Source organism: Rhinoraja longicauda, chromosome 27 (genome assembly GCF_053455715.1).
Source record: "Rhinoraja longicauda isolate Sanriku21f chromosome 27, sRhiLon1.1, whole genome shotgun sequence".
NCBI lineage: Eukaryota > Metazoa > Chordata > Chondrichthyes > Rajiformes > Arhynchobatidae > Rhinoraja > Rhinoraja longicauda.
Genome location: NC_135979.1, coordinates 15489258 through 15516017, shown reverse-complemented (window position 1 = coordinate 15516017; position 26760 = coordinate 15489258). Strand labels below are relative to the sequence as shown.

The following is a 26760-nucleotide window of genomic DNA, read 5'->3' as shown; positions in this document are numbered from 1 at the left end:
ACCCGAAAGAAAAATCGTTATGGTCCATTTCATTTCATACCATTTAGTCTAATCCATGGGAGGGTTCCCTCAAATTTCAGACATGCAATATCCATTCAATTGGTCATTCAACGCAGTAGTTTCAGAACTCAGGCTTTCTTTGCAAAGGGTCTATATATTGTTCAGCTCACAATACTTTGCTGCCTATGTGGCCTATGCAAGTTCAGACTTAAGAGTGCATTTTTATAAACCTCATCTATATACAAATGATCCCCATGAGCCAATGGATACAATATTTATTCAACATGCTAACTTTTAATATTGTCTTTACATTTTGTTAACAGCTGTGAATCTGTGGCAGGCAATGCATTTTTTTTCTGGATCCAACTAATATAATTAGTGATTGCAAATAAACTTAACACCATTGGTCCATTAGATTCAGAACAAAAAAGGACTTTGATTTGCCACCCTTAAGCAGGTAATAGGAATAAAATAAGATTTCATGTATTAGCACATTTCTCTGAATTCAATATATTAAAAGAAAGTCAAACAAATACAGCTTAAATAATGTACAGAGTCTAATGCAGGAATATTTGTGGCATAACAAAAAGTACAAGAAGCATAAGTTACATCTAACCCAAAATTCTTGATAACAAAAGCAAATAAAAGTTGTAATAATATCAGGATCTCCAACAGCAGAGATAAGACACCAAGAAAATCCTTGGCTCGTTGCATGCACCTCACCTTTTTAAATCAACTAGCACCCTCAACTTAGGAGAAGGAAAACTGTCCTGAAGCAGCATTTCTGCATCAATTGTCCATCACCCTAATTTGATTACTAATCAACATGGAAGTTATTTTAAAAAGGTTACATTTATAAGGACAGCAGCACATGACATTGGTTTACCAGTAAAGAATTATGAAATGAAAAATATAGTACTGCAAGTTAGCAACTGAAAATGTAACAGCACAAGATCCAAGCATAACTTTTTTGACTGGAGGTGGCCTTTCTGGATAATATAGGGAAGCAACATTAAATTTCTTTTTTACAAATTAACTACAGATCTCAGTAGAGATTAAGTGATGGCCTTAGTCAACAATTTGACTGAGTGCAGCAAATAATAAAACAAATTCTTTCGCTGCTGTCTCCCAAATTAATCTCCTTTGTTTAACAATTTATTTCCCATTGCATTTTAGAAGACAACCTTAAAAGCGATTGTCCTTTCAAGAAGCAGCAAGAAAATTGAAAAAATAATCTTCCCATTCCGTCAAACAATAAATATATTAATGTTGCTTATATTTTCCATCTTCCAAGATGAATAACTGAATCTCATTAAATTTGATTGCTTTTCTGTATACCTACAATTGTGAAGGCATATTCTCATGCTAGCAAGACTCCCAAAAATGTTTTTTAATGCATTAGTTGTCTTCCTGCTAGATGACCCCCTGTTTAATGAACTTGAGCAGCTCTTTGCGGTTGCTTAAGATGGTGTCATAACTCTCCTGCAGCCGGTTTTGATGGTCCACTACTTTCTGCTGGAGGCTGCGGATCCACCTCAGCAAGGCGAGGCGTCGGTACATGACCACTTGCGTTTGGTGCTTCTCCTTCTCTTGCTCTTTGAACCTTTGTTTCTCTTGAAGACTCTGAACTGCCTCAAATATTGATGGCAGCAAGTAATCTACAGCAGGTGGAGTCTCTGGAATACTTTCAGCCTCAGCTTCTGCTGTTTGTAGCCAAGGATCGTGTTTATCTCGCTTGACAGTTTCCGACGTCTCCCAAACGTTTCCCTCGACACTGTCTGGGCTTTCAATACTCAGGCAGCTGCTGGAATAGCCATTGTCATCTGAAGGTGAGACAACAACCTCTTCACAATCCCTAACCTTGGAAAGTTTGCTGGCGTGGTCTACTTCAGCTCCCTCTGGTGGAATTCGGACGCGCTCAGCAGAAATTGGCCTGGTTCCCCCCGATTCCAAACTCAAAGATCCTACCACCGTGTTGGAATTGCATTTCTCTTTCTTCACTTGCAAATTGGGTTCGCTTTTTAGTTTGGGGCTACCACTGAACGTGGTCCCAGTGGACTGAAGATGACTGAAGTTCTCATTCTTGTTGTATACCTCTACCACAAAGTTAGAATTCTTGTCCTGCATGAGCTCGGACGTACAAATAGCTTCACTTCTGATTTGTCGATCATCTGCTCCATTGCCAAGTTGAGAGTTTGAAGAAACTTCTGGGGCTCCCAGTGCCTCAATGGCAAACATACTGTTCTACTTCAAAAAGCTGAAAAATATTATTATTAAAGAACAAATCTACTTCAAGCTGTGCTCATATTTTATAACATGGCAAGCTACTAAAAAAGGTTAATGATGGATGATCGTAAAAAGGCACACATGAAAATCTGTCTCTTATGTGGAGTGTTTGGTGATCTTAGTTCATCCCAAAGCTGTTTATATGCAATTAAGTATCTTTTGAGGATAGTAATCATTATAATGAGAGATGTTAGAAGAATCATGTTAAATCAGTTTGACTTAGTGTTCTTGATCTCCAATATGCCACATAGAATTTTATTTTTATTTTTTTTAACCACATTGTTCCAATCCAAAAAACATTTCTAGTTCCAAGACACTATATGTAATTTAGAAAGGACCACAGAAGGAAAGGGCATTTAATTGTTTTACTTGTGATGTTAAAGAGTATGCCAATGTGCCTTTTGAGATAATCCTTTTGCACTGAATCATTGACAAGATAATGCACAAAAAAACAATTTAAGCATAAAATTGGAAATGTAAAGTTTTCAGAACAGTATATAAAAATGCGTCAGAGGTTGGGAAAGGGATCAAAGGAGTGCTGTGTGGGGTGTAGAAAGGTTCACTGTGGAGATCCATCCAAGGAGCTCGCAGTCTTGGGTTGAGACCGGTCGGGAGCTCCAAGCTGCACCCGGTTCAACTGGTCCCGACCCAGGGTAGATCGCCGGCGCGGGGGAGCTGAAACCTCCCCCCCCTCCCCCGATGCAGGAGCCTGATCGTTCCGACGAGGAAGGCCTGCCGTCGGCTACGGGAGTCAAGATCGTCCCATCAACAGAAGGTTAGAGCCCCCCGACCGCTGGAGGACAAAGAAGGGAGATTGACCTTTTTTTCGCCTTCCATCACAGTGAGGAATGCGGAGGTGTCACTGTGGTGGATGTCCATGTTAAAATGTATTTTGTGTGTTCTGTTGCTTTTTATTGTTATGACTGTATGGCAAATAAAATTCCTCGTTTGTTGCAAAACATACTTGGCTAATAAAGTATTATTGTGATTGTGATTGTGACATATTTTGGCTTGGTGTGAGCACAGTTAATTTTGAACACTTCATTCTTTGATGCCATTTCTTTAGCCACGTACCTAGACTGGCTGATTCACATCAAAGCACATTGACCAAGAGCACGGGAAACATAAATATTCTGTATACATCATCATCATCATATACATACAGCCGGAAACAGGCCTTTTCGGCCCTCCAAGTCCGTGCCGCCCAGTGATCCCCGTACATTAACACTACACCCACTAGGGACAATTTTGTCACTAGGGACAATTTTTACATTTACCCAGCCAATTAACCTACATACCTGTACGTCTTTGGAGTGTGGGAGGAAACCGAAGATCTCGGAGTAAACCCACGCAGGTCACGGGGAGAACGTACAAACTCCTTACAGTGCAGCACCCGTAGTCAGGATCGAACCTGAGTCTCCGGCGCTGCATTCGCTGTAAAGCAGCAACTTAGAATACAGTGGTATTCAAATAGCAAAGGGTCAAACTACACGAAATCAGGAAATTTGGACAGCATGATGTTCACTATGTTGAATGAATGTGGATCGACAAACAACAAGACCAGGAGAAATTGTGATCTGTACAATCAAATAGTAGCAATTAAATGACAATTATAGTTAAAATGGGATCAGATTTCATTTGTTACCAGTTACCTGAATAGAAGAGAGAGATTCAGACTTTTGAGGCTTCTCAGAAATATGAAGCACATCTGTAGTGATAGTAAAGAAAACAAGTTTAACTTCATTCATCATTTATGTTTCCTTGATCAAACATCTAACAATATCACTTTAGCACTAAAAAGCTCTTCCTCTGCAACTCTATCTAACTCCTATTTATTCCATATGCATTGCAACTTAAATTACACTCTTCACTTTGCACGTAGCACCATGAAGCGGCCTCAAAGCTCCAGCAAAACGTCTTCGATCCTGACCTCCATTGCTGCCTGTGTGGAGTTTGCACATTCTCCCTGTGACCACATGGGTTTCTTTTGGGTGTTTCAGCTTCCTCCCTCTTCCAAAGGTGTGTTGCTCAGTAGGTTAATTGGCTACTGCAAGTTACTCCTGAAGGCAGGAAAGAGAATGGGCTGGAGGGAAATAGCTCTGGAGTGGGATTGGTGGGATGACTCTGAGGGCCAGCATAGATTCAATTGGCCAAATGTCCCTATGGCTGAACATGTCATGGATCCAACAACAATTACAAATGGCTCATTGATATTTGGCATCTTCAAATCATTCTTCATGCCACATCCTACTATCTGTGCTTAATGCTATGTGCCAACATATAGCTACTCTTTACATCTCTTCAAGCTGTAGACTCATTATCTCAAAAACTTTCTGAACCACAGCAGCAACATCCTTTGCTCTAATAGAATTTTGTTCTGCAACCTTTCAGGTAACAAGGATCACAATCCTCAATTCTTGGATATCATTGTGGCCACAGATCTCTCTCTCCTTTAAACTTCCTCCAAACCCCTGTCCTTAGAAGGATGAGGGGGGATCTTATTGAAACATATAAGATAATTAGGGGACTGGACACATTAGAGGCAGATAACATGTTCCCAATGTTGGGGGAGTCCAGAACAAGGGGCCACAGTTTAAGAATAAGGGGTAGGCCATTTAGAACGGAGATGAGGAAGAACTTTTTCAGTCAGAGGGTGGTGAAGGTGTGGAATTCTCTGCCTCAGAAGGCAGTGGAGGCCAGTTCGTTGGATGCTTTCAAGAGAGAGCTGGATAGAGCTCTTAAGGATAGCGGAGTGAGGGGGTATGGGGAGAAGGCAGGAACGGGGTACTGATTGAGAGTGATCAGCCATGATCGCATTGAATGGCGGTGCTGGCTCGAAGGGCTGAATGGCCTACTCCTGCACCTATTGTCTATTGTCTATTGACTACTGTAAGGACAGGAGTATTCTTTATTCCTTCTGGGTTTCTACTCTCTTACCCCAATCAACCCTCAATAAAGATCTCTGTTTTATCCTTACCTTAGAAAAGAGCATACATAACATGTTGCTGGCAGTGGTTTCTACCATCTTTGTTCTGATGCCTATTTCTTTGACCAGGAGTTTATTCCCCAAATAGTTGTATTTTACTTTAGAAATTAGACTTTAGAGATACAGCATTGAAACAGGCCCTTTGGCCCACTGAGTCTGTACTAAAGAATGATTACCCTGTACACTAACACTATCCTACACACCAGGGACAATTTTATAACTTACCAAATCCAATTAACCTACAAACCTGTACGTCTTTGGAGTGTGGGAGGAAATCGGAGCACCCGGGAAAACCCATGCAGTCACGGGGAGAACGTGCAAACTCCGTACAAACAGCACCCGTAGTCAGATTCGAACCCGGGTCTCCTTTACAATTAAAGGAGCGACTTTACCGCTGCACCACTGTGCCGCCCTGCTTTATTCCCCCAAAATCTGGGACTCCCATTCCATCAGGACCACGTCTTCTGTCCTCTAAACCTTTTCAGCTTTTCTTAAAAAAATTGTTAGAGCAACATCAAAACTCTCAATGTTTCTACTCTGCTCTCTCACACTAACCTACCTTGCCTCAGCTTGTAACAATCTGCTCGCAGCACCGGTGTGGTATCTGAGGCGAGAACACATTTTGACGTCAGCTTACTACAGTTAAAAACTAAAAAAGTCAAAATATTTAAATAAAAAGGGTTACATATTACAATGAAGAACTGGTAACCAACCCGTTATATGATGACTGACAATGTCTGAAGAAGGGTCTAGACCCAAAACGTCACCCATTCCTTCTCTCCTGAGATGCTGCCTGACCTGCTGAGTTACTCCAGCATTTTGTGATACCTTCGATTTATACCAGCATCTGCGATTATTTTCCTACACTGACAATGTCTTGTTTACTTGGCTACTTCAAAAGAAATGATTTCACATAAAATAATTGGATAGCTTGAATACGAGACTTCATTGATATTCCAAGTTCCACGGGGCACAATGTTCACCTATTCCACTTGAAAACTCGTAATCTGAAAGTATACGAGTCTATAGTCAACTGTAAAACACCAGTTTTAAGGAAATGGTATCATTAGGGAGCGGATCCAGATTTTACACCTGAAAGGTTTGCTAAGATGCTGCCTGACCTGCTGAGTTACTCCAGCATTTTGTGAATAAATACCTTCTTTATTTATGTGGATCATTCCAATGCAAATCAGGAATGAAGTAAGATTGTAACACTTTACTATGTTCCTGTCTATGGTTTCAGATGAATAAAATATGCAAAGGCTGAAGAATGCGGAGGGATTTGCTTGGTGTGTTAGCTGACATTTAATCTCACCAACCTCACGAACACAAATTTTCTGGACAATTACCTTGGTGTTGTTCATGAGACCATGTTATACGGAAATTGGCTGCTGCCTTACCCTTAATTATAAATGGTAACCATGCTTTCAAAGTATGTCACTGGCCTTAAAACACCGCCTAACCTTTGAAAGGCATAACATAAATCATAGCTGTTTCTTTGCTTTCAATACTAGTTTATCTTCTATAAAGTCGCTTCATCAGGAATGGATCAAAATCCTGCAGCCCCAGACTCTCGAACATCTTCACCACAAGATGCACTGCAATTCAATGAACATTTACTAAAGAGCCATTAAAACAATAAATGCTGGCTTTAAGAATACGAAGGGAGAGGCAATATGAACATGACAAGGTACATTCCACATGATTATCTTAATTATAGTTGAGTGCTAACGGCAGTTATCTTGAACAAAAATGATGCAGGGAGTTATGTAATGACGTCAGCTGTCTACAAATGGAACCATATCATGGTAATTACACAAGGAAAGGTTTTGGTAAAATGTTGATGTGATCTCGGTCGGTGAGGGAAGCATCATGACATTCTTCAAGACGATCAATCCAGGCAACGTATCCGGCCAAGACTCCATACCCGACCGAGTGCTGTACTGTCAGACCAACTGGCGACTACGTCTCACTTCTGTGGTCTGAGGTTCCCACCTGTTTCAAAAGGGCATCTCGAGTACCGGTACCTGAGCTTGTGGTCTGCCTCAGTGATACTTCAGGCAACACCTGCATCCACTGTAATGAAGTGGTTGGAGAGGTTGGTTATGGCACTAATCTACTCCTGCCTCAGAAATAAGCAAAAAGCAAAGTTCTGCAGAAACTCAGAGGGTCAGGCAGCATCTGTGGAGGGGATGGGCAGAGGATGTTTTGTGTCGGGTCTTTTTTTGGTGTATGCTATTCAGTCAGCAAAAACACTTTGCACAATTACAATCAAGCCGTCCAAAGTGCAGATACTGGATAAAGGGAATACGTTTAGTGCAAGATAAATTCCAGTGAAGTCCCATTAAAGATAGTCCAATGAGGTCAGTGAAAGATCAGGACCACTCTCTAGGATGGTGATAGGATGGTTCAGTTGCTTAATAACAGCTGGGCAGAAACTGTCCCTAAATCTGGTGGTAAGCGTTTTCACATTTCTGAATCTTATGCCTCATGGGAGAGGGGAGAAGAGGGAGTGAACGGGGTGAGACTTGTCCTTGATTAGACTCGTCCTTGCAGGGGAAAGTGCCTGAGGAGGATGCAGGTTGGGTGGGGCAGGAGAAGTGAACCAAAGAGTTGCGTTGAGATTGAGCACCTCTGGAGATTTTCCAAGGTGCTGCCTGACCCGCTGAGTTACTGCAGCATTTTGTGTCTATTTCTGGTATAAACCAGCATCTACAGTTCCTTTTTATTACATATTGCACAACGCTAATCCTACCTCAGCAACAAAACGCAGACCACCTCTTGCACTGTCATGGTTTTGTTTTCAATTGTGGTTTGCACTAACATTTTGCTTTACACTTTCTTTTCACTCTCCTGCATACATTGGTTATGTACAATGTTATGTTCCATCTCAGTCTGTGTGCGTAATGCTGCTGCAAGCAAGCTTTTCAATATACTTGGACTGCACCATAATTTTGCATATGAGAATAAACTTGACTTGACTGTATTCCAACACCATTCGTCTTCCAAATCTGAAAAAGAAGCTAATTATTTTGGGCATCATAAAATATCAAAGAATTGTCCGTCAGAAGCACAGAGAATGCATCGCCTCCTTGCACGATGACTATATGATTGCCTGAAGTCATGAACTCTATAACTCAAGCCTACCCTAGGTTCTGCATAGAATGAGAATTCACATATCATTCGTTGATATATTTTCTACTTCCAACAACCCAGGACAGTATAATAAAAAATAAATAAGTTTCATTGAGTGAAGCATTGCACAGGGTTCTTTGCAACAACCTGACGTGCCTCGGTCACAGCACTCATTTTACTTGGAAGTCCATAAATCTTTAGTAAAAGATTTGTCTGTCTACTTATAAAATCCAGCATGCCTGTGCTGGGCAATGCCAAATAAACCAAGGATTAAACCAAAATAAAGCTGCATGATGTTTATAGAAATTGTCTAAGCCTATAAATCAAATACTACAATCACTTTTAATTAATTCAGTGTTGCTGTCAAGGGCCGTATTTATTGTGTATACATTTTGCAAATTAGTTCCTTGATCTTGTTAACATTGAGCAAGAGGTTGTTGCTGTGGCACCCCTCAACCAGGTGTTCTATCTCTTCTTGTTCGATAGGAGAGGTGATGGTTCTTTTGACGAGCATCAAGGTGGGTAAATGCCCAGTGCCTCATGGGATGCAGTGGAGGGGATTGCAGGGGCCTTGAGGAAGATCTTTGATCTTCTTTAGCCACAGGTGAGATCCTGGAGCACTGGTCAGTAGCCAAAGTTGTTCTTTTGTTTAAGAAGGTAAATAGAGACAATCCAGGAAACTGTTGGCTGGCAAAGCTCATGACAGTGGTAGGGAAGCTGTTGGAGAGGAATCTTCGGGATAGGATTTACTCCCATTTGGAAGAGAATGGTCTAATTAGGGACAGACAGTATAGCTTTGTCCACTGCAAGTCATCTCTTATTAACATGATTGAGATTATGGAGGTCACGAAGGAGATTGATGAGGATAGGTCATTGGATGTTGTCTCCGTGGATTTTAGAGAGGCTTTTGATAAGATTCCTCATGGTAGGCTGATCCAGAAGATTAAGATGCATGGGATCCATGGTGACTTGTTCGCTTGGATTTGGAACGGTCTTACTCATAGAAGACAGAGGGTTGCGGTGGAAGGGTATTATTCTGGCTGGAGGTCTTTGACAGGTGGCCAATTAACCAACAAACCCGCACGTCTTTGGGATATGGGAGGAACCGGAGCACCCAGAGGAAACCCACACAGTCACATGGAGAACGTGCAAACTCCACACAGACAGCACCCAAGGTCAGGATCGGCGGGCTCCTCCTCCACACCCTGCACTTCCTCGCCCTGGTCCACCGTCCGGACACTAAGTGGCGGTCGGTGTTGCCTTCCGGTCGCGAGGGGGCCCCCTCTAGGCAGGGATTCTGCCCCTCTCCATCGGGGACCTGCAGTGGAAGGTATTGCACAGGGAATCCCCTGCAACCTGTTCCTCGCGTGGTTCACACTCGCCAGCCGCCTGCCACTTTTGCGTGCTGGAAGAGTCTGTGTACCACGTGTACATGGAGTGTGTGAGTCTGTGTACCACGTGTATATGGAGTGTGTGAGTCTGTGTACCACGTGTACATGGAGTGTGTGAGTCTGTGTTCCACGTGTACATAGAGTGTGTGAGGTTGCAGCCCCTGTTTCAATATCTAAAGGGGCTGCTCCTTGCCTTCTGGCTGCATTTCTCACCCACTGTCCTCATCTTTGGACACCCTGTGCGTTGGGGAGAGGGTAGGGCCGAAGATGTCCTGGTTGGGTTGCTCCTGGGCCTGGCCAAGCTGCCATCCGCGACTCACGGCACCAGGCGGAAGGGGGCTCTGCCCGAGCCAGCCGCCTACCCCTTTCCGGGGTTACATCCGCGCCCGGGTGGTGTTGGAGAGGGATTGTGCACTGTCCACGGGCACCCTGGAGGATTTCTGGGACCGCTGGGCACCGCCGGGGATTGGATGTATCCTGGATGGGGATTGTAATATAATTGTATAATAGTTTCAATCGGTATATTTGTTTGTATAGTATTCTGGTGGTGGGTTATGTTTTGTCTTATTGTATTGTAAATATTGTTTTTAAATAATTAAGTACAATTTTTGCTAATTAAAAAAAAGGTCAGGATCGAACACGGGTCTCTGGCACTGTGAGGCAGCTGCTCCACCAGTGTCACGATTTGACTAGAAGCTTTAGCAAGTTGCGACAGTGCATCCAGGAGATGGTACACACGGCATTCATGTGCTACTGGGGAAATGAGTGTTTGTTGAGGTGAATGAGTGAGTGGGTTGCATTAATCAGGGTGGTAATGATTTTTTTGAGCATTAGAACTGCGTTCAACAAGGCACCTGGGCAAAATTCTATTGCAATCCTTAGTTGCATTGTAAATGCAAGCACAGTTTGGGGAGTTAGGGCCCGACCCCCTCACCACAGTATTTCCAGCCCCTCATCTGCTCAAGTACCCCCAATGCTCACTTGACTGTTCCAGTTACATTTCTGGTCGTTAGTAAAATCCTCTCCCAGACTCAGGTCCTTTCAATGATACCATCATTCAAAGATGATTATATCCTTGACATTTTCAATAGATGATGATTATTTTTATGTATGGCTATGTTTTGAAACTAACATTTTAATCGCTAGTTTTAAAAGGTTTTACTTTGCATTTTATTATGCTTGTAGTACAATTCTTTACATAAATATAATGACCTATTTATTGAAACACTGCCAAGCTTCAGGTAGCCAGGAGCAATCCCAAAAAACAACAAATGCAGTAAACATTTTCAAGATTACCATCATTTTTTAAATTTATCTTCAATTTTTATTAATAACTCACTGGATGATATTCTAAATTATTGAAATGATAGTGGTAATTACAGCAAAACAACATTAACCAGCACAACTTGATAGGTCCCAGTAAATCCAAAACGCTGATTTATAAGGAGTCTGTTTAACCCTCCCTCAGTACTGTCTCCCTTAGTGCAGTTGCTACTCCTGAATTGCGAGTTACTCTGTTTAGGAAAGAACTGCAGATGCCGGTTTAAATCGAAGATAGACTCAAAATGCTGGAGTAACTAAGCGGGACAGGCAGCATCTCTGGAAAGAAGGAATAGGTGACCTTATCGGGTCGAGACCCTTTTACCATGATGAATTTTACAATGCTGGCTAACAGCATTCACATCATAATCAGGATTTGAGTTTAGGAGCAAGGAGGTCCTACTGCAGTTGTACAGGGCCCTGGTGAGACTGCATCTGGAATATTGTGTGCAATTTTGGTCTCCTAATTTGAGGAAGGACATTATTGCTCTTGAGGGAGTGCAATGTAGGTTCACCAGGTTAATTCCCGGGATGGCGGAACTGACAAATGACAAATGATGAAAGAAAGGGTCGACTGAGCTTGTATTCACTGGAATTTAGAAGGATGAGAGGGGATCTTATAGAAACAAATAAAATTCTTAAAGGATTGGACAGGCTAGATGCAGGAAAAATGTTCCCGATGTTGGGAGAGTCCAGAACCAGGGGTCACAGTTTAAGAATAAGGGGTAGCTCATTTAGGACTGAGATGAGGAAAACCTTCTTCACCCAGAGAGTTGTGAATCTGTGGAATTCTCTGCCACAGAAGGCAGTGGAGGCCAATTCACTGGATGTTTTCAAGAGAGTTAGAATTAGCTCTTAGGCCTAAAGGAATCAAGGGATATGGGGGAAAAAGCAGGAACGGTGTACTGATTTTAGATGATCACCCATGATCATATCTCACCATCTCCATCACAGGAGACAGACTAGTGACTGACATCCACTATAAACCCACTGACTCGCACAGCTATCTAGACTACACTTCTTCCCACCCGGTCGGTCTCCTGCAAAAAGTCTATCCCCTACTCCCAATTCCTCCGTCTACGCCGCATCTGCGCTCGGGATGAGGTGTTTCACACTAGGGCGTCAGAGATCTCCTCTTTCTTCAGGAAACGGGGCTTCCCCTCTTCCATTATAGATGAGGCTCTCACTAGGGTCTCTTCTACATCCCGCAGCTCCGCTCTTGCTCCCCCTCCCCCCACTCGCAACAAGGACAGAATCCCCCTCGTTCTCACCTTCCACCCCACCAGCCAGCGGATCCAACAAATCATCCGCCAACATTTCCGTCACCTACAACGGGACCCCACCACTGGCCATATCTTCCCATCCCCTCACCTTTCTGCGTTCCGCAGAGACCGTTCCCTCCGTAACTCCCTGGTCCACTCGTCCCTTCCTACCCAAACCACCCCATCCCCGGGCACTTTCCCCTGCAACCGCACGAGATGCAACACCTGTCCCTTTACCTCCCCCCTCAACTCCATACAAGGACCCAAACAGTCTTTCCAGGTGAGACAGAGGTTCACCTGCACCTCCTCCAACCTCATCTATTGCATCCGCTGCTCCAGATGTCAACTTATTTACATCGGCGAAACCAAGCGCAGGCTCGGCGATCGCTTCGCTCAACACCTGCGCTCGGTCCGCGTTGGCCAAACTGGTCTCCCGGTGGCCAAGCACTTCAACTCCCCCTCCCATTCCCAGTCTGACCTTTCTGTCATGGGCCTCCTCCAGTGCCATAGTGAGGCCCACCGGAAATTGGAGGAACAGCACCTCATATTTCGCCTGGGCAGCTTGCAGCCCAGTGGTATGAACATCAACTTCTCCCACTTTAGATAGTTCCTCTGTCCCTCTCTTCCCCTCCCCCTTTCCCAGATCTCCCGCTATCTTCCTGTCTCCACCTATATCCTTCCTTTGTCCCGCCCCCCTGACATCAGTCTGAAGAAGGGTCTCGGCCCGAAACGTCACCCATTCTTTCTCTCCTGAGATGCTGCCTGACCTGCTGAGTTACTCCAGCATTTTGTGAATAAATACCCATGATCATATTGAATGGCGGTGCTGGCTCGAAGAGCCAAATGGCCTACTCCTGCACCTATTTTTCAAAGTTTCAATGTTTCTAACAGCATTCACATCATAATTCTTATAAATAAATTAATGTGCATTCTTCCTAGACTTTTAGAATTAGCGAATGCATTGGCAGTTCCAGAAATATCCGCAGTAGGCAGCATCATGTACAGTTGATTTCACTGCAGGTCCTTGCAAAGACTTCCATGAAAAGGCATGACATGAGCCTTTTGACCCTGGGGAAAGGTCCATAAGCATTCGTAAGAAGCAGCTTGTCTCCCAACATAATGTGTACAATGTGGCCTCTATTCTTGTGGCTGAGAGAACCTGGAAATCCAGAAGAAATTTCACAGTACAAAAATGAGCAATAAGTTAGGAGAACTATATCGTAAAGTAGCGTTACAGGGTTGATATTATCATGAAGGAAAGTTCAGGTTGTCAAGGCAGCTGTTTCTCTTGCCACGTTTCAGTGCCTGAGGTAGTTTGTGCTATGAATGGTGTACTTGCTCTGACCTCTGCATCCCTGCCAACCTCCATAACCTGCAATATAACACATGCTCACTGCATCAACGGTCTATGCCAGGAAACTCCTTTTACCTGACATGTTCTGATCAAACAATTGTTTATTTTCTCCCTTCTGCTCCACTCCCTGTTAAATGTTCAAGAGTTTCTCATGCCCCACCCTTGGCAAAAACGCATGGTTAAAATGTTAATTCTTTTCTCCTTGCTAATGTTCAAATGGAAGCACTCTTCAAAGTCATGGCACAAACTGCTTCCAAAACATCTCATAAATATTAATCCACATTGGGAAAGTATGCCCTGGTGACTTTTCAGATATGCTTACAGAATTAATTGTGTCACTTACTTTTTTGAAATTAAGTGCACTACCCTTCCAGGGCGAGGAAAAAAAACCCATCCCAACATTGAAAAACAATTGGTGCAAAGCATATTTATCTGCCTTTAATTAATCACATTTCCATTTCTTATCTTGTGGCACCAATGCCTCGACAAATTGGTGTGAAATGTTCCGAGGAATGAAAAGAGGAGAACTCAAATTAAGTGACTGACATAGCATCATCGCAAAAGTTTATCATTAATTGTAATGCGGAAAACAAAAAAGTAAGTACAATGGTGACTAATAGCTCAGTAAATTGTCTGCAGGTAATAGAAGCCTAGAAATCTTAGCTACTTTCTTTCATATCAGTAGCTTACTTGCAGTGTGCATGGCTATAGAAGCATGGCACACAATGGGAAGAGGCTAATGTACCATGTTATTTATCAGCATGTTTCCATGCACAACACCTTAGAGTGATGCCCATCAGAATCTTTATCTAATTCCAGTAACATAAATCATTCAGTGTATCTGTAGACTGTGGATAGCTTGATTGTAATTCATGTATAGTCTATATGCTGACTGGATTACACAACAAAAAAGCTTGTCACTGTACCTCGGTACACGTTACAACAATAAACTAAACCGAATGTTACGAATACCTTGTATCATATCATATATATACAGCCGGAAACAGGCCTTTTCGGCCCACCAAGTCCGTGCCGCCCAGCGATCCCCGTACATTAACACTATCCTACACACACTAGGGACAATTTTTACATTTACCCAGCCAATGAACCTACATACCTGTACGTCTTTGGAGTGTGGGAGGAAACCGAAGATCTCGGAGAAAACCCACGCAGGTCACGGGGAGAACGTACAAACTCCTTACAGTGCAGCACCCGTAGTCAGGATCGAACCTGAGTCTCCGGCGCTGCATTCGCTGTAAAGCAGCAACTCTACCGCTGCGCTACCGTGCCGCCCTCAAGCTCAATTAAATATTTCTTATAATGCGAGCAATTCGTCTACTGTTTTACAAGATTTATACCCGTGATTCTTTCATTACTCACCCATAATTTATTCAATTGTTAAAATTTAAACATAGGTTAGTGATTTCAGAGACTGCATGCTAAATGTCAAATCCAGGAATGGCGTAATGGAATTTCCTGTGAGTGCATTAAGATATAAATTGTTAGAAGATATTAATGAGCTAAAAGGCAATGGCAGATATGCTTAATATATGTTCAATTATATCCAATTATCTAATCTATGGCAAAAAAATAAACCAAATATTAAAATTGGAAAATAATAAATATATCCAGTTTTTATTCATCTATTTCATTAAATCATTTACACTTCCTTACAACACCAATGTTCCACTTTATTAGTTCCTACTTGAAATGTTTTTTTATTCCCTCCTATCTGACTATTTTTAAGTCATTCATCATTTGCAATGCAAAAAGAACGAGTGAGTAATTACACCGATCTCTCAGTTCTCAGTTTCGTTTATTGTCACCTGTACCGAGAGGTACAGTGAAAAACTTTTGTTGCTCCCCATCTTGTATAAGAAGCAACCAGGCAATAAGTGGCAGATGGGTGCAGTAACTAACCTGTGGATTTTCTGTCTTTTCCCATGGGAATGCATTGACTACCAACTTGGTTGGTGAAAATATCAGCACAAAATCCTTGTGGCATAATTCATTGGTGCATTAACACATTGCACAGGTGCAGCAACATTGCTTGATGGGAGGATGACACAAAGTGCTGGAGTTACTCAGCGGGTCAGGCAGCATTACTGGTGAACATGGATAAGTGACATTTCGGGTCGGAACCTTCTTCAGAATCAGAAGGGTACCAACCTGAAACGCCCCATCTGAAGAAGGGTCCCGACTCAAATCGTCACCTATCCAGAGATGCTGCCTGGCCCATTGAGTTACTCCAGCACTTTGCGTCGTATTTTGTAAACCAGCATCTGCAGTTCCTTCTTTCTTACTTCTTGCTTTAAAGGAGATTGGTTTTCAATGACAAGAGCACTGGGCAAAATACTCCCAAAGGACCTAGGTGAAGAATCCCAGGCAAATGCCAACCAGATACAAGTTAATACAGAACTCACTCTGAGCCAAAAACATTAAATTCATTTGACTCAGCTCTTTCAACTCTCAGCCATTCTTCACCACTAAATGATTTGCTTTCATTTGTAAGTAGCTTGATAGAAATGCTTGTAAATTGAGAATGTGTGTAAGCCTCAACCAAAGGCTATCATAGATATGAAGTCAGATCCAATACATGAAGAAATAGCACTGGCATACTACAAATGACAGCTTCAAAAAACCTAATGAAAATTTAATACGATGCAAACCTATCTCAAAGGGGATTAATAGATTACTGGTGTAGGAGCTCAGCTTACTGGTATCAGAAAAGGAAGCAACCACTCTCATTTTTCTACAGCTTCACTTTTTGAAAATATAGCATTGTATCCAAGTTGCATTGAGCATGGTCAATAAAGAGCAATGTAGTCAGGAAGCTTGACATCCGTCTGTCTGTCTGTCTGTCTGTCTGTCTGTCTGTCTGTCTGTCTGTCTGTCTGTCTGTCTGTCTGTCTGTCTGTCTGTCTGTCTGTCTGTCTGTCTGTCCGTCTGTCCGTCCGTCTGTCTGTCTGTCTGTCTGTCTATCTATCTAAAACTCTCTGTCCGTGCGTATGTGTGTTTGTGCAAAGCATAACTTTTATGGTTCGCACAGCCAAAACGGTACACCATAGCGCCACCATTTTTGCACCACCTTACTCACCATTATCCTGGGCATAATATGTAACAACTCTCATTCAAATTGAACCTACATTTTTAAAGCTAGAGAGATTTTAAAGTTTCAAAATTCACTTTCTAACCCATTTCCTGAAACTCCTCAGCGTATGACGTCACAATGCTCCGCGTTCCACTTCATTTGCTCCTCACTTGCCAAAACAAGATGGCCACCGGCAGCGCCGCCGCCCGCCCGCGCTCAGTCCTTCCCTCTCCTGGCCCGTGCCTCGGCCTCTCGCCCGGCCTCAGTCGTTCCCTCGCCCCTCTCCCCTCGCCTCTCGCCCGGCCCTGGCAGAGACTCTCATGTCGGCAGTCAGCGTTGAACGCACGGGCACTAGTAAGTGCTTTTCGCAGCCAACGGCTCAACGGAGGGGAGTGGGCGTGGCGGCCGAGTGGGTGGAAGGGAGGGTGGGGGGGGGGGAATGGGGGTGGTGGGGGAGTGGGGGGAGGGGGAGAGTGGGGGTGGGGGGGAGAGTGGGGGTGGGGGAGGAGGGGGAGAGTGGGGGTGTGGGGAGGAGGGGGAGAGTGGGGGTGGGGGGAGGAGGGGGAGAGTGGGGGTGGGGGGAGGAGGGGGAGAGTGGGGATGGGGGGGGGGTCGGGGAGAGTGGGGAAGGGGAGGAGGGGGTGGGGGGAACAGTGGGGGTGGGGGGGAAGGGGGACAGTGGGGGGGCAGGAGAGAGTGGGGTGGGGAGGAGGGGAAAATGTGGGTGGGGAGGGAGGGGAAAGTGGGGGTGGGGGGAGGGAGGGAGGTGGGGGTCAGGAGAGGGGGAGGGGGGAATCGGGCTCACTCAGTGACGACACCCTCTCCCCTTCCCTGTCCCCCCTCTACGAGGAATGGGCCCAACGGGTCCACTTGGTCTAGTATTTTTATAAAAGTGCCCGTGGAACTCTTTCCGAGATCCTGGATTTAAATGTCCCATTCGAAATACAGCACTTCCAACAAGGCCGAACCTCTCACACATTGCATCAAACTACATCCTAGGTATCTGGTTCAAGCTTTTTCTTGTCACATGTACCGATCATGGATTTGGGTATGCTATTCAATCAAATTAGATAATACTATACACAAATACAAACCAAACCAAATACAAGGACAGTAGGTAGTGCGAAGAGAAAGATAAAGAGTGCACTACATAGTTCACAGCATTATAGCGCAATCATTTCAGAGACAAAGTCTAATGCTGCCAATGAGGTTGAGAAGAATCAGGCTATAGTCTAGCTTGTGGAGGAAGGTCCTTTCAAAAGCCTGATAACATTGGGGAAGAAGCCGTTCCCGAGTTTTGTGGTGCCTGCTTTCAAGTTTCAATATCTTCTGCCTAATGGGAGCAGGGAGAAGGAGGAATGACTGGGATCTGAAAGGTCTTCGATTGTGTTGGCCACTTTCCTGAGTTAGTGTGAAGTGCAGATGGAGTCAATGGTGGAAAGTCTAGTCTGAGTGAAGGACTGGGCTACATCCACAACTCTCTGCAATTTCTTGGGGTCTTGGGCAGAGTTGTTCCCAAACAAAGCTGTGATGCAACATGACTGCGTGCATCTGTAGAAGTTTGTTAGAGTCTTTGGAGACATGTCCAATTTTGTCAGTCACCTGAGGAAGTAGAGGCATTAGTATTCCTTCTTGGCTTACGCTTCAGTATGGCCATTGGTAATATTTATGCTAAGGGAGTGGGACTTGAACCACAACCGACTGACTCAAAGGAAACAGTGCAACCAACTGAGTTAAAACGGAAACTGTAGGCCCAGAGGGGAGTAAACAACTCATTAGTCATCAAATAATAAAGCTGCTGCTGCTACTACCTCACAGCTGGACAGCAGATCTTCAGCTGTGAAGAACTCAGTTGCCAATTTACCAGGTATTTGTTAGTGAAACTCAACTGAAAATATTGTCCTTTGAAACTGCTCACACAACACTAAATACCTGGCATTCTTTTTCTCTGACTGCAAGGATACTTCCAGTTATCACCAAGGGATTCTGGATTTTTTTATCACAAACCCTGCACTCTCTGCCAGTTATAAAGTCAAATACTGTTGCATTAGAAATGTGCTGCGATAGATTTATAGAACACTCTTCTCTGAGTCTTTGATTGGGAAGATTTAGCAGATAGCAAGTAGTCTGGTGATGGATATGCCAGGCATGGAGCAAGCTATGTAGAAAAGTACATGTACACATAAAGATAGAACTGGGCTTTGTCTTGATTTACTGTGAGAGCTCATCCATTAACAACGTACAACTGGTCAAGGTACAACAGGACAGCTGACAACCACAGACAAGAAGAGGAAGAGGAAAATTTGTTAGAGAAAATCCTTGGTTGTGGCCAATTGATGACCAGAACCAATGCTGCCTGTGGGAAAATCCTGGTGCACAGAACCAACATAATTCAAGAAAAGAAGACATATGACTTCACCACATGTAGTTTCTGTAGAAGAACTGTATTATTCCAATATTCCCATCTGTCCCCAAAGTAGGCAGGCCAAATGTGTCTTCCTAAACCACAGCCTCCATCTCCATAATAGACAGGCATTTCAGATGCATAGCGAAGCCACCACCTGCAGATTCTCTTTCAAGTAAACGAATGTCCAGATTTAGAAATATTGCTCTTCCTTTATCATTGCTGGTTCTGAATCCTAAAACTCCTTCCCCAAGAACAATGTAGGAACCTCAGGAATTGCAGATGTTTGAATCTTCAGCAAAACACAAGGTGCTCCATGTAAGTTTCCTCAGTCTGAAGAAGGGTCCCAACCCAAAACGTTGCCTATCTATTTCCTCCACAGATGCTGCCTGACCTGCTGAGTTACTTCAGATATAGATAAGCTAGGAGAGTGGGCAGCGACTTGGCAGATGAAATTTAATACTGATAAATGTGAAGTTATGCATTTTGGAGAAAAAAAATCATAAAGCAAGTTATTTTCTAAATGGGGAGGAGCTGCGTGGTAATACAACGCAAAGGGACCTGGGGGTACTAGTACAGGAATCACAAAAAGTTAGTATGCAGGTGTAGCAAGTGATTAGGAAGGCCAATGGAGTCTTAGCCTTTATTGCCAGGGGGATAGAGTATAAAAGTAGGGAGGTGTTGCTGCAGCTGTATACAGTATTGGTAAGACCGCATTTGGAATACTGTGTGCAGTTTTGGTGTCCATATTTAAGAAAGGATGTACTTGCTCTGGAGGCAGTGCAGAGAAGGTTTACACGGTTAATTCCAGGGATGAGGGGGTTGACATATGAGGAAAGGTTAAGTAGGTTGGGACTTTTCTCATTGGAGTTCAGAAGAATGAGAGGCGATCTTATTGAAACGTATAAGATCGTGAGGGGCCTTGATCGGGTGGATGCGCTAAAGATGTTTCCAATGATCGGGGAGACCAGAACTAGGGGGCATAGTCTTTGAATTAAGAGGGGGCTCTTTTAAAACTGAGACGAGGAGAAACTTCTTCACTCAGAGGGTGGTTAGTCTGTGGAATTCGCTGCCTCAGGGTGCTGTGGAAGCAGGAACCTTAAATAAATTTAAAACGGGAATAGATTGTTTTTTTAATAGACAAGGGAGGGAAGTGGACATGAGCTATTGTTAGTATAGTAAGACAGGAGTAATCTCCTGGACAAGTTTCGATCGCCTAGCTTGGGGTCGGAGAGGAATTTCCCGGATTTTTCCCCCAAATTGGCCTGGGTTTTTATCCGGTTTTTCGCCTCTCCCAGGAGATCACACGGTTCTTTTGGGTGGGAAGAAGGGCGATAGTGTGAAGGGGGTTGGGGTAGGATCAGCCATGATCGTATTGAATGGGGGAGCGGGCTCGAGGGGCCGGTTGGCCTACTCCTGCTCCTATTTTCTTGTGTTCTTGTGTATGTTACTCCGGTAACTTTGCGTTTTGTATTATTGGAGCATCTACATCAGGAAGATTGCAATGGTTCAAGAAGGAAATATGCAACCTTGTCAATGGTAATATAGTTTTGCCACATCCTGAAGAAAGTTAAAAAAAGATATTTAGCATTAACAGAAAATGCTGAAATATTGGACAGCGCCAATTACGTTCTAGCGACAGTTGTGTTGAAAGCATTTGAATTCATTGCTCAAAGATTACTCTATTTTTTCTTCAAACATTACACTTTTCATTGTATCTCATTACACCTGTAACTTTAAGAGGAGTTTGGTGGGGATAGTATGGAGGACCTTCCACTCTTGGCATCCTAATGGGACTCCATCTCTCATGCTACCGACTACTTCTTGAACCGGCTATTAAAATGATGGAGATATCATGGAATGGGGATAGAAGGATTAAAGTTCCCCAAAATCACAATCTATGTCAAGTCAAGTGAAGTCAATTTTATTTGTATAGCACATTTAAAAACAACCCACGTTGACCAAAGTGCTGTACATCTGATTAGGTTCCAATGGGGAAAAAAAATGAAACATACAGTAGCACGCAAACAGTTCACTAGCGCCTCCTCAATGGGCCTCAAACGCTAGGGAGTAGAAATAGGTTTTGAGCCTGGACTTAAAGGAGTCGATGGAGGGGGCAGTTCTGATGGGGAGAGGGATGCTGTTCCACAGTCTAGGAGCTGCAACCGCAAAAGCACGGTCACCCCTGAGCTTAAGCCTAGACCGCGGGATAGTGAGTAGCCCCAAGTCGGCCGACCTGAAGGACCTGGAGTTAGAGAGGGGGGTTAGAAGATTTTTGATGTAGGGGGGGGAGTGTCCATTTAGGGCTTTATATGTGAATAGGAGGAGCTTGAAGTTGATTCAGTACCGTACAGGGAGCCAGTGGAGAGAGGCCAGAATCGGGATGATGTGGTCCCTTTTACGGGTACCCGTCAGGAGTCTCGCTGCGGCGTTTTGGACCAGTTGCAGGCGGGACAGGGAAGATTGGCTGATCCCAGTGTATAGGGAGTTGCAGTAGTCTAGGCGGGAGGAAATGAAAGCGTGAATGATTTTTTCTGTGTCGTCGAATTGGAAGAAAGGTTTGATTTTAGCTATGGTTCGAAGTTGGAAGAAGCTGGCTTTTACCACAGCGTTGACTTGCTTATCAAATTTTAATGCAGAGTCAAATATCATGCCGAGGTTTTTGACATGCGGTTTGACTAGGCAGGATAGACTTCCAAGACTGCCTGTTATCGATTTGATGGAGTCGGGGGGGGGGGCCGAATAGGATGACCTCAGACTTGCTCTCATTTAATTGGAGGAAGTTCTGTGCCATCCAACATTTTATGTCCTCAAGGCAGTGTGAGAGGCTGTTTAAATTTGACTGGTTGTTGGGTTTCAGGGGGAGGTAAAGCTGAGTGTCATCGGCATAGCAGTGGAAAGAAATGCCGTGCCTTTGAATGATTTGGCCAAGGGGGAGCATGTATAGAGAGAAGAGAATGGGGCCTAGGATGGAGCCTTGTGGAACTCCGCAGGAGAGGCTAGCTGGAGCAGAGGAATAACTGCCTATGTTGATGGCGAAACTCCTATCTTTGAGGTACGAAGCGAACCAGCTCAGGGCAGTGCCATCAATGCCAACCGCGTACCGGAGACGGTCAATAAGGATGGTGTGGTCCACTGTATCGAACGCTGCGCTGAGATCAAGAAGGAGCAGGATTGCACAGTCGCCGGTGTCGATGGCGAGAAGCAGGTCGTTGTGTACCTTCAACAAGGCAGACTCTGTGCTGTGGTGGGCTCTGAAACCTGACTGGAAACTTTCCAGGATGGTGTTTTGGTGCAGGTAGGGCACTAATTGGTTTAGAATTGCCTTTTCAAGGACTTTTGACAGGAATGGCAGTTTGGAAATGGGTCTGTAGTTGCTAGGCAAGGTGGGGTCTAGGTTAGATCTATGCTTCTGAATTACACAATGAGGATGAATCAGAGTGAAATCACTTCAACCAACAATGTACTTAAGACCTTCATTATCGGTGTGATTCGAGGAATCCCCCTATGATTGAATAATCTGTGATCGGTTTTGTGCCACAGCTTCACAGTTATTGTTGTAGTTTACTGCAATAGTGCTCGACTGGATGTGCATGTTTTCTACATATAAACTGATTAAAAGTAAATCTCCAAGCTTCACAAATAATGATGTCGTACAATATTTCTATTATAGGATGCCTATATTTCAATCTCCAAAGAAACATCACATCTGATTTTCTTTAGTTATATCTTTTGCAGCCACCATTAGATTGATCCTACCTTCTGCATCTGTTGTTACCACAATGAACCACCTCCATAACTCCCTTTTGCAATGGTAGCACTGACTTCCTTCCTTCTCATTTAGCAATGGCTTTCTTCTCACTATCCCATTCACCCTTCACAGATGAAGACAGCATGGATGTGTATAGTTATGTCTAGTGTTTGGAGGAAGTAACTAACAAATGGTGCATAAGGACTGTTTCCAGATATTACACACAGACTTTCAATGTTCTATTAAAACGACATAATGAAAAAATGAAAGTGTAACCCAATGACTTAAACATAGAAACATAGAAAATAGGTGCAGGAGTAGGCCATTCGGCCCTTCGAGCCTGCACCGTCATTCAATATGATCATGGCTGATCATCCAACTCAGTATCCCGTACCTGCCTTCTCTCCATACCCCCTGATCCCTTTAGCCACAAGGGCCACATCTAACTCCCTCTTAAATATAGCCAATGAACTGGCCTCAACTACCTTCTGTGGCAGAGAATTCCACAGATTCACCACTCTGTGTGAAAAAAAACTTTCTCATCTCGGTCCTAAAAGACTTCCCCCTTATCCTTAAACTGTGACCCCTTGTTCTGGACTTCCCCAACATTGGGAACAGTCTTCCTGCATCTAGCCTGTCCAACCCCTTAAGAATTTTGTAAGTTAATATAAGATCCCCCCTCAATCTTCTAAATTCCAGCGAGTACAAACCGCTGGAATAGGATAGGACATTGATAGGACATTGACGCTTAGATAGGACATTGACAAGATGGTGGGAAAGAGTAAGGATAACTGTTTATGTATTCATATCTACAGCATGTGTAGTTTCATCAAAAAAGGATCTACACTGGGGCTAGAAATATTGATCAATTTTTAAAGAGTTATTTGGATAAACTAAGAGATTTGTGTATAAGAACTCCAGAATAAGCAATGTCTCTTGCCAATCGATTCCAATACATCACTGGTATCCACCTGCCAATATTGAAAATTGCCCAGGTACACCTCAACACCAAAAGGCAGGATAAACCAATCTGGATCATTCCTTCCTGATCAACCATTATCAAAGTGAGGGAGGCTGTTATTGACAGTGCTGCCAAGTGGTACCTAGTCACCAATAAACTACTCACTGATGCCCAGTTGCATTTGGCAGGAACTCTCATTTCTAAATCTCCCCATCCATACCCTGGGTCCAAACATCATCCAAAGATCTCACTTCCAGAGGTGAGGTGAGAATAATATCTGGCTGTTGTGGCATCGAGAATGGACTTAGTGGGTCAAATGGCCTCCGATCATTCCACGAGGAAGCCTGGAAGCCATCCTAGTGAAACTGAAGGACAAAGGGAAAACATTCCAATGGCTAGAAGCAAAAAGGAAGATAACTGTAGGGGAGGTCAATGATCCCAACATGTAGATTACAGCTGGACTCCTCGGGGCAGGGATTTAGCACTGACCATTCTCACCTGGTTCATCAATAATCCTCCTTCTATATCGTAAGTCAGATGTAGGATCGTTCACTGATGATCGTGCAATTTCAATTCCACTTTCAAATTCTCAGTAAGATCGAGACAACAATCATGACAAGTGACATTCATAGCCTGATGCGTTAGTCAATGATCATTTCCAATGATGAATAATCTAATCTACCCTTGACATTCCATTGACATTCATTACGTTGCTGAGTTCCACCAACAAACGAATATTGCAGCAACAATGCAGCTGGCTATTCTATTGCAAATGACTCTGCTCCTGACACTCCAATGCTGTTCCACCATCCATCAGGAATACTCTACTTAGTTATCCGAGTGCAGTGTCAACAAATCTCATGAAGCTCAACACAATCCAGGACTAAGTAGCTTGTCTGATGGCACCTCCTCCACCATTGTAAGTATTCATTGCCTCCACCACTTGCACACAGTAGTTGCAATATGCACCATGCACAAATGCACTGCTTAACACATCCAGGCTACTCTGGGATCACTTCCCAAATCCATGATCACCACCATAATCTCCCAAACTCATGAGCTCTAGGACAAAGATGGGCAAAGACAACAAGGTCGGTGAACTCCACCAACTGCAGCCTCACCTGCAAGTTACTCACTATTCTGAATTGGAAATATATCACCACTGGTCCTTTATAGTCATTAAGTGTAAATCCTGGAACTCGCTGTGGGGGTATCTGCACTGGAAAGACTGCAGTGGTTCAAAAGAGCCACCATCTCAAGGGTATCTAGGGATTGGCAATAAATGTTCGCCTTGCCAGAGCCTAATATTTTGTAAAATCTCCTCTCCAGTGCCCTTCCATTGGTACTTACAAACCTTACACCTCGCCCTCGACACACACAACTACTCTCCACTATTAAATACATAACCACCTCCACTCTTACAGATACACCCTCCCAAACCAGCCCCAAACATTCCCTCGCCCCTCGTGCCTCCAGCTACATTCTTCCCTCCCGACTCTCTGCCCCAGCCGGAGCCCAGCGCCCAATTCCTCTGCGGGTTCCCTGGCGACTGTGATAAATGTCAATGACACACAGCTCCCCATCTATATGTGGGGGAAAAAAACACAAGGCTGCTTCACTGTCTCGCCCTGTGGAGAAGTGAAGGGGGATGTATCTCATTATCTTTGACGCCGAAATCTCTTTTGAAACCATATGGGGGAAAGGGATTTGGACGAAATCCCCCGATTCCGGATCCATGTCTCGCCAATAAAACCCGCACATGTTTCAAATACTTTCCGTCTGTGGCATCCAAATCAGACTCGGGCTTGGCTTCAATGCTACACTGTTTCCTCCGCAGACACACGACCGTACCCGCCCACGGACACGGACACGGACACATGAAGCCCCGCCGCCTCATCTCTCAAAGACCCAGCAATGTGCAGAGAGTGCAACGCCTGCAATGAATGGTCCGACTGACCTGCCATCCAGAGAGGTGCGCTCCTCCTTTTGCTTGCTCTCCGCTGGAATCGCATCGCATCGCATCGCATCGCAGCCCTTTTGCTCGGGTATCAGAGGGCGGAAATGCATCACGCAAACAAGCTCAGCAGCGTACGATCCCGTCATTTCAAGCCTCCACAGGAAGCCTCCGCTCACCGTTCATGCTTCACCTTTCTAACAACGCCCAGCAACAAGCTCTCTCCTGGGATCAGAGCCCAGAAGCCACTGGCAGAACTGTCCTGGACTCTGCAGGGTTTAAGGATAAAGGGGTCACAGTTTTAAGGATAAGGGGGGAAGTCTTTTAGGACCGAGATGAGAAAGTTTTTTTTCACACAGAGTGGTGAATCTGTGGAGTTCTCTGCCACAGAAGGTAGTTGAGGCCAGTTCATTGGCTATATTTAAGAGGGAGTTAGATGTGGCCCTTGTGGCTAAAGGGATCAGGGGGTATGGAGAGAAGGTAGGTACGGGATACTGAGTTGGATGATCAGCCATGATCATATTGAATGGCTCGAAGGGCCGAATGGCCTACTCCTGCACCTATTTTCTATGTTTCTAACCCACCAGTGACATTATTTTGCAGGAGAGAACTGCAGATGCTGGTTTAGACCGAAGATTAGGCACAAAATGCTGGAGTAACTCAGCGGGGCAGGAGGCATCTCTGGAGAGAAGGAATGGGTGACTCTTCGGGTCGAGACCCTTCTTCAGGCATTATTTCATCGCCCTTGAAAACTTATGAATGACGAGCAGAATTGAAAAAAAAGAATCTGCTTTTCAATTACAGAAAAATAGGCGATATATATATATTTTTTAAATCTTGCAGATGCTGGAAATCTGATATAAAA

At 44.0% G+C, this 26760-nt stretch overlaps 1 protein-coding gene across 1 annotated transcript; it reads right to left on the bottom strand.

Annotated features, from left to right (window-relative positions):
* Positions 1-1104: 1104 nt before the first annotated feature.
* c19h1orf216 (chromosome 19 C1orf216 homolog) lies at positions 1105-26001 on the bottom strand. Its single transcript, XM_078423223.1, has 3 exons — positions 25899-26001; positions 3939-3994; positions 1105-2257 (listed from the first exon to the last, which is right to left on the bottom strand). Exon 3 carries the CDS (start codon positions 2236-2238, stop codon positions 1414-1416), a length of 825 nt encoding a protein of 274 aa, XP_078279349.1. The 5' UTR covers positions 2239-2257; positions 3939-3994; positions 25899-26001; the 3' UTR covers positions 1105-1413.
* Positions 26002-26760: the final 759 nt, after the last annotated feature.

Bases quoted from the DNA above. Each gene is read 5' to 3' on its own strand.
- c19h1orf216 (XM_078423223.1), bottom strand. From the start codon at position 2,238: ATGTTTGCCATTGAGGCACTGGGAGCCCCAGAAGTTTCTTCAAACTCT.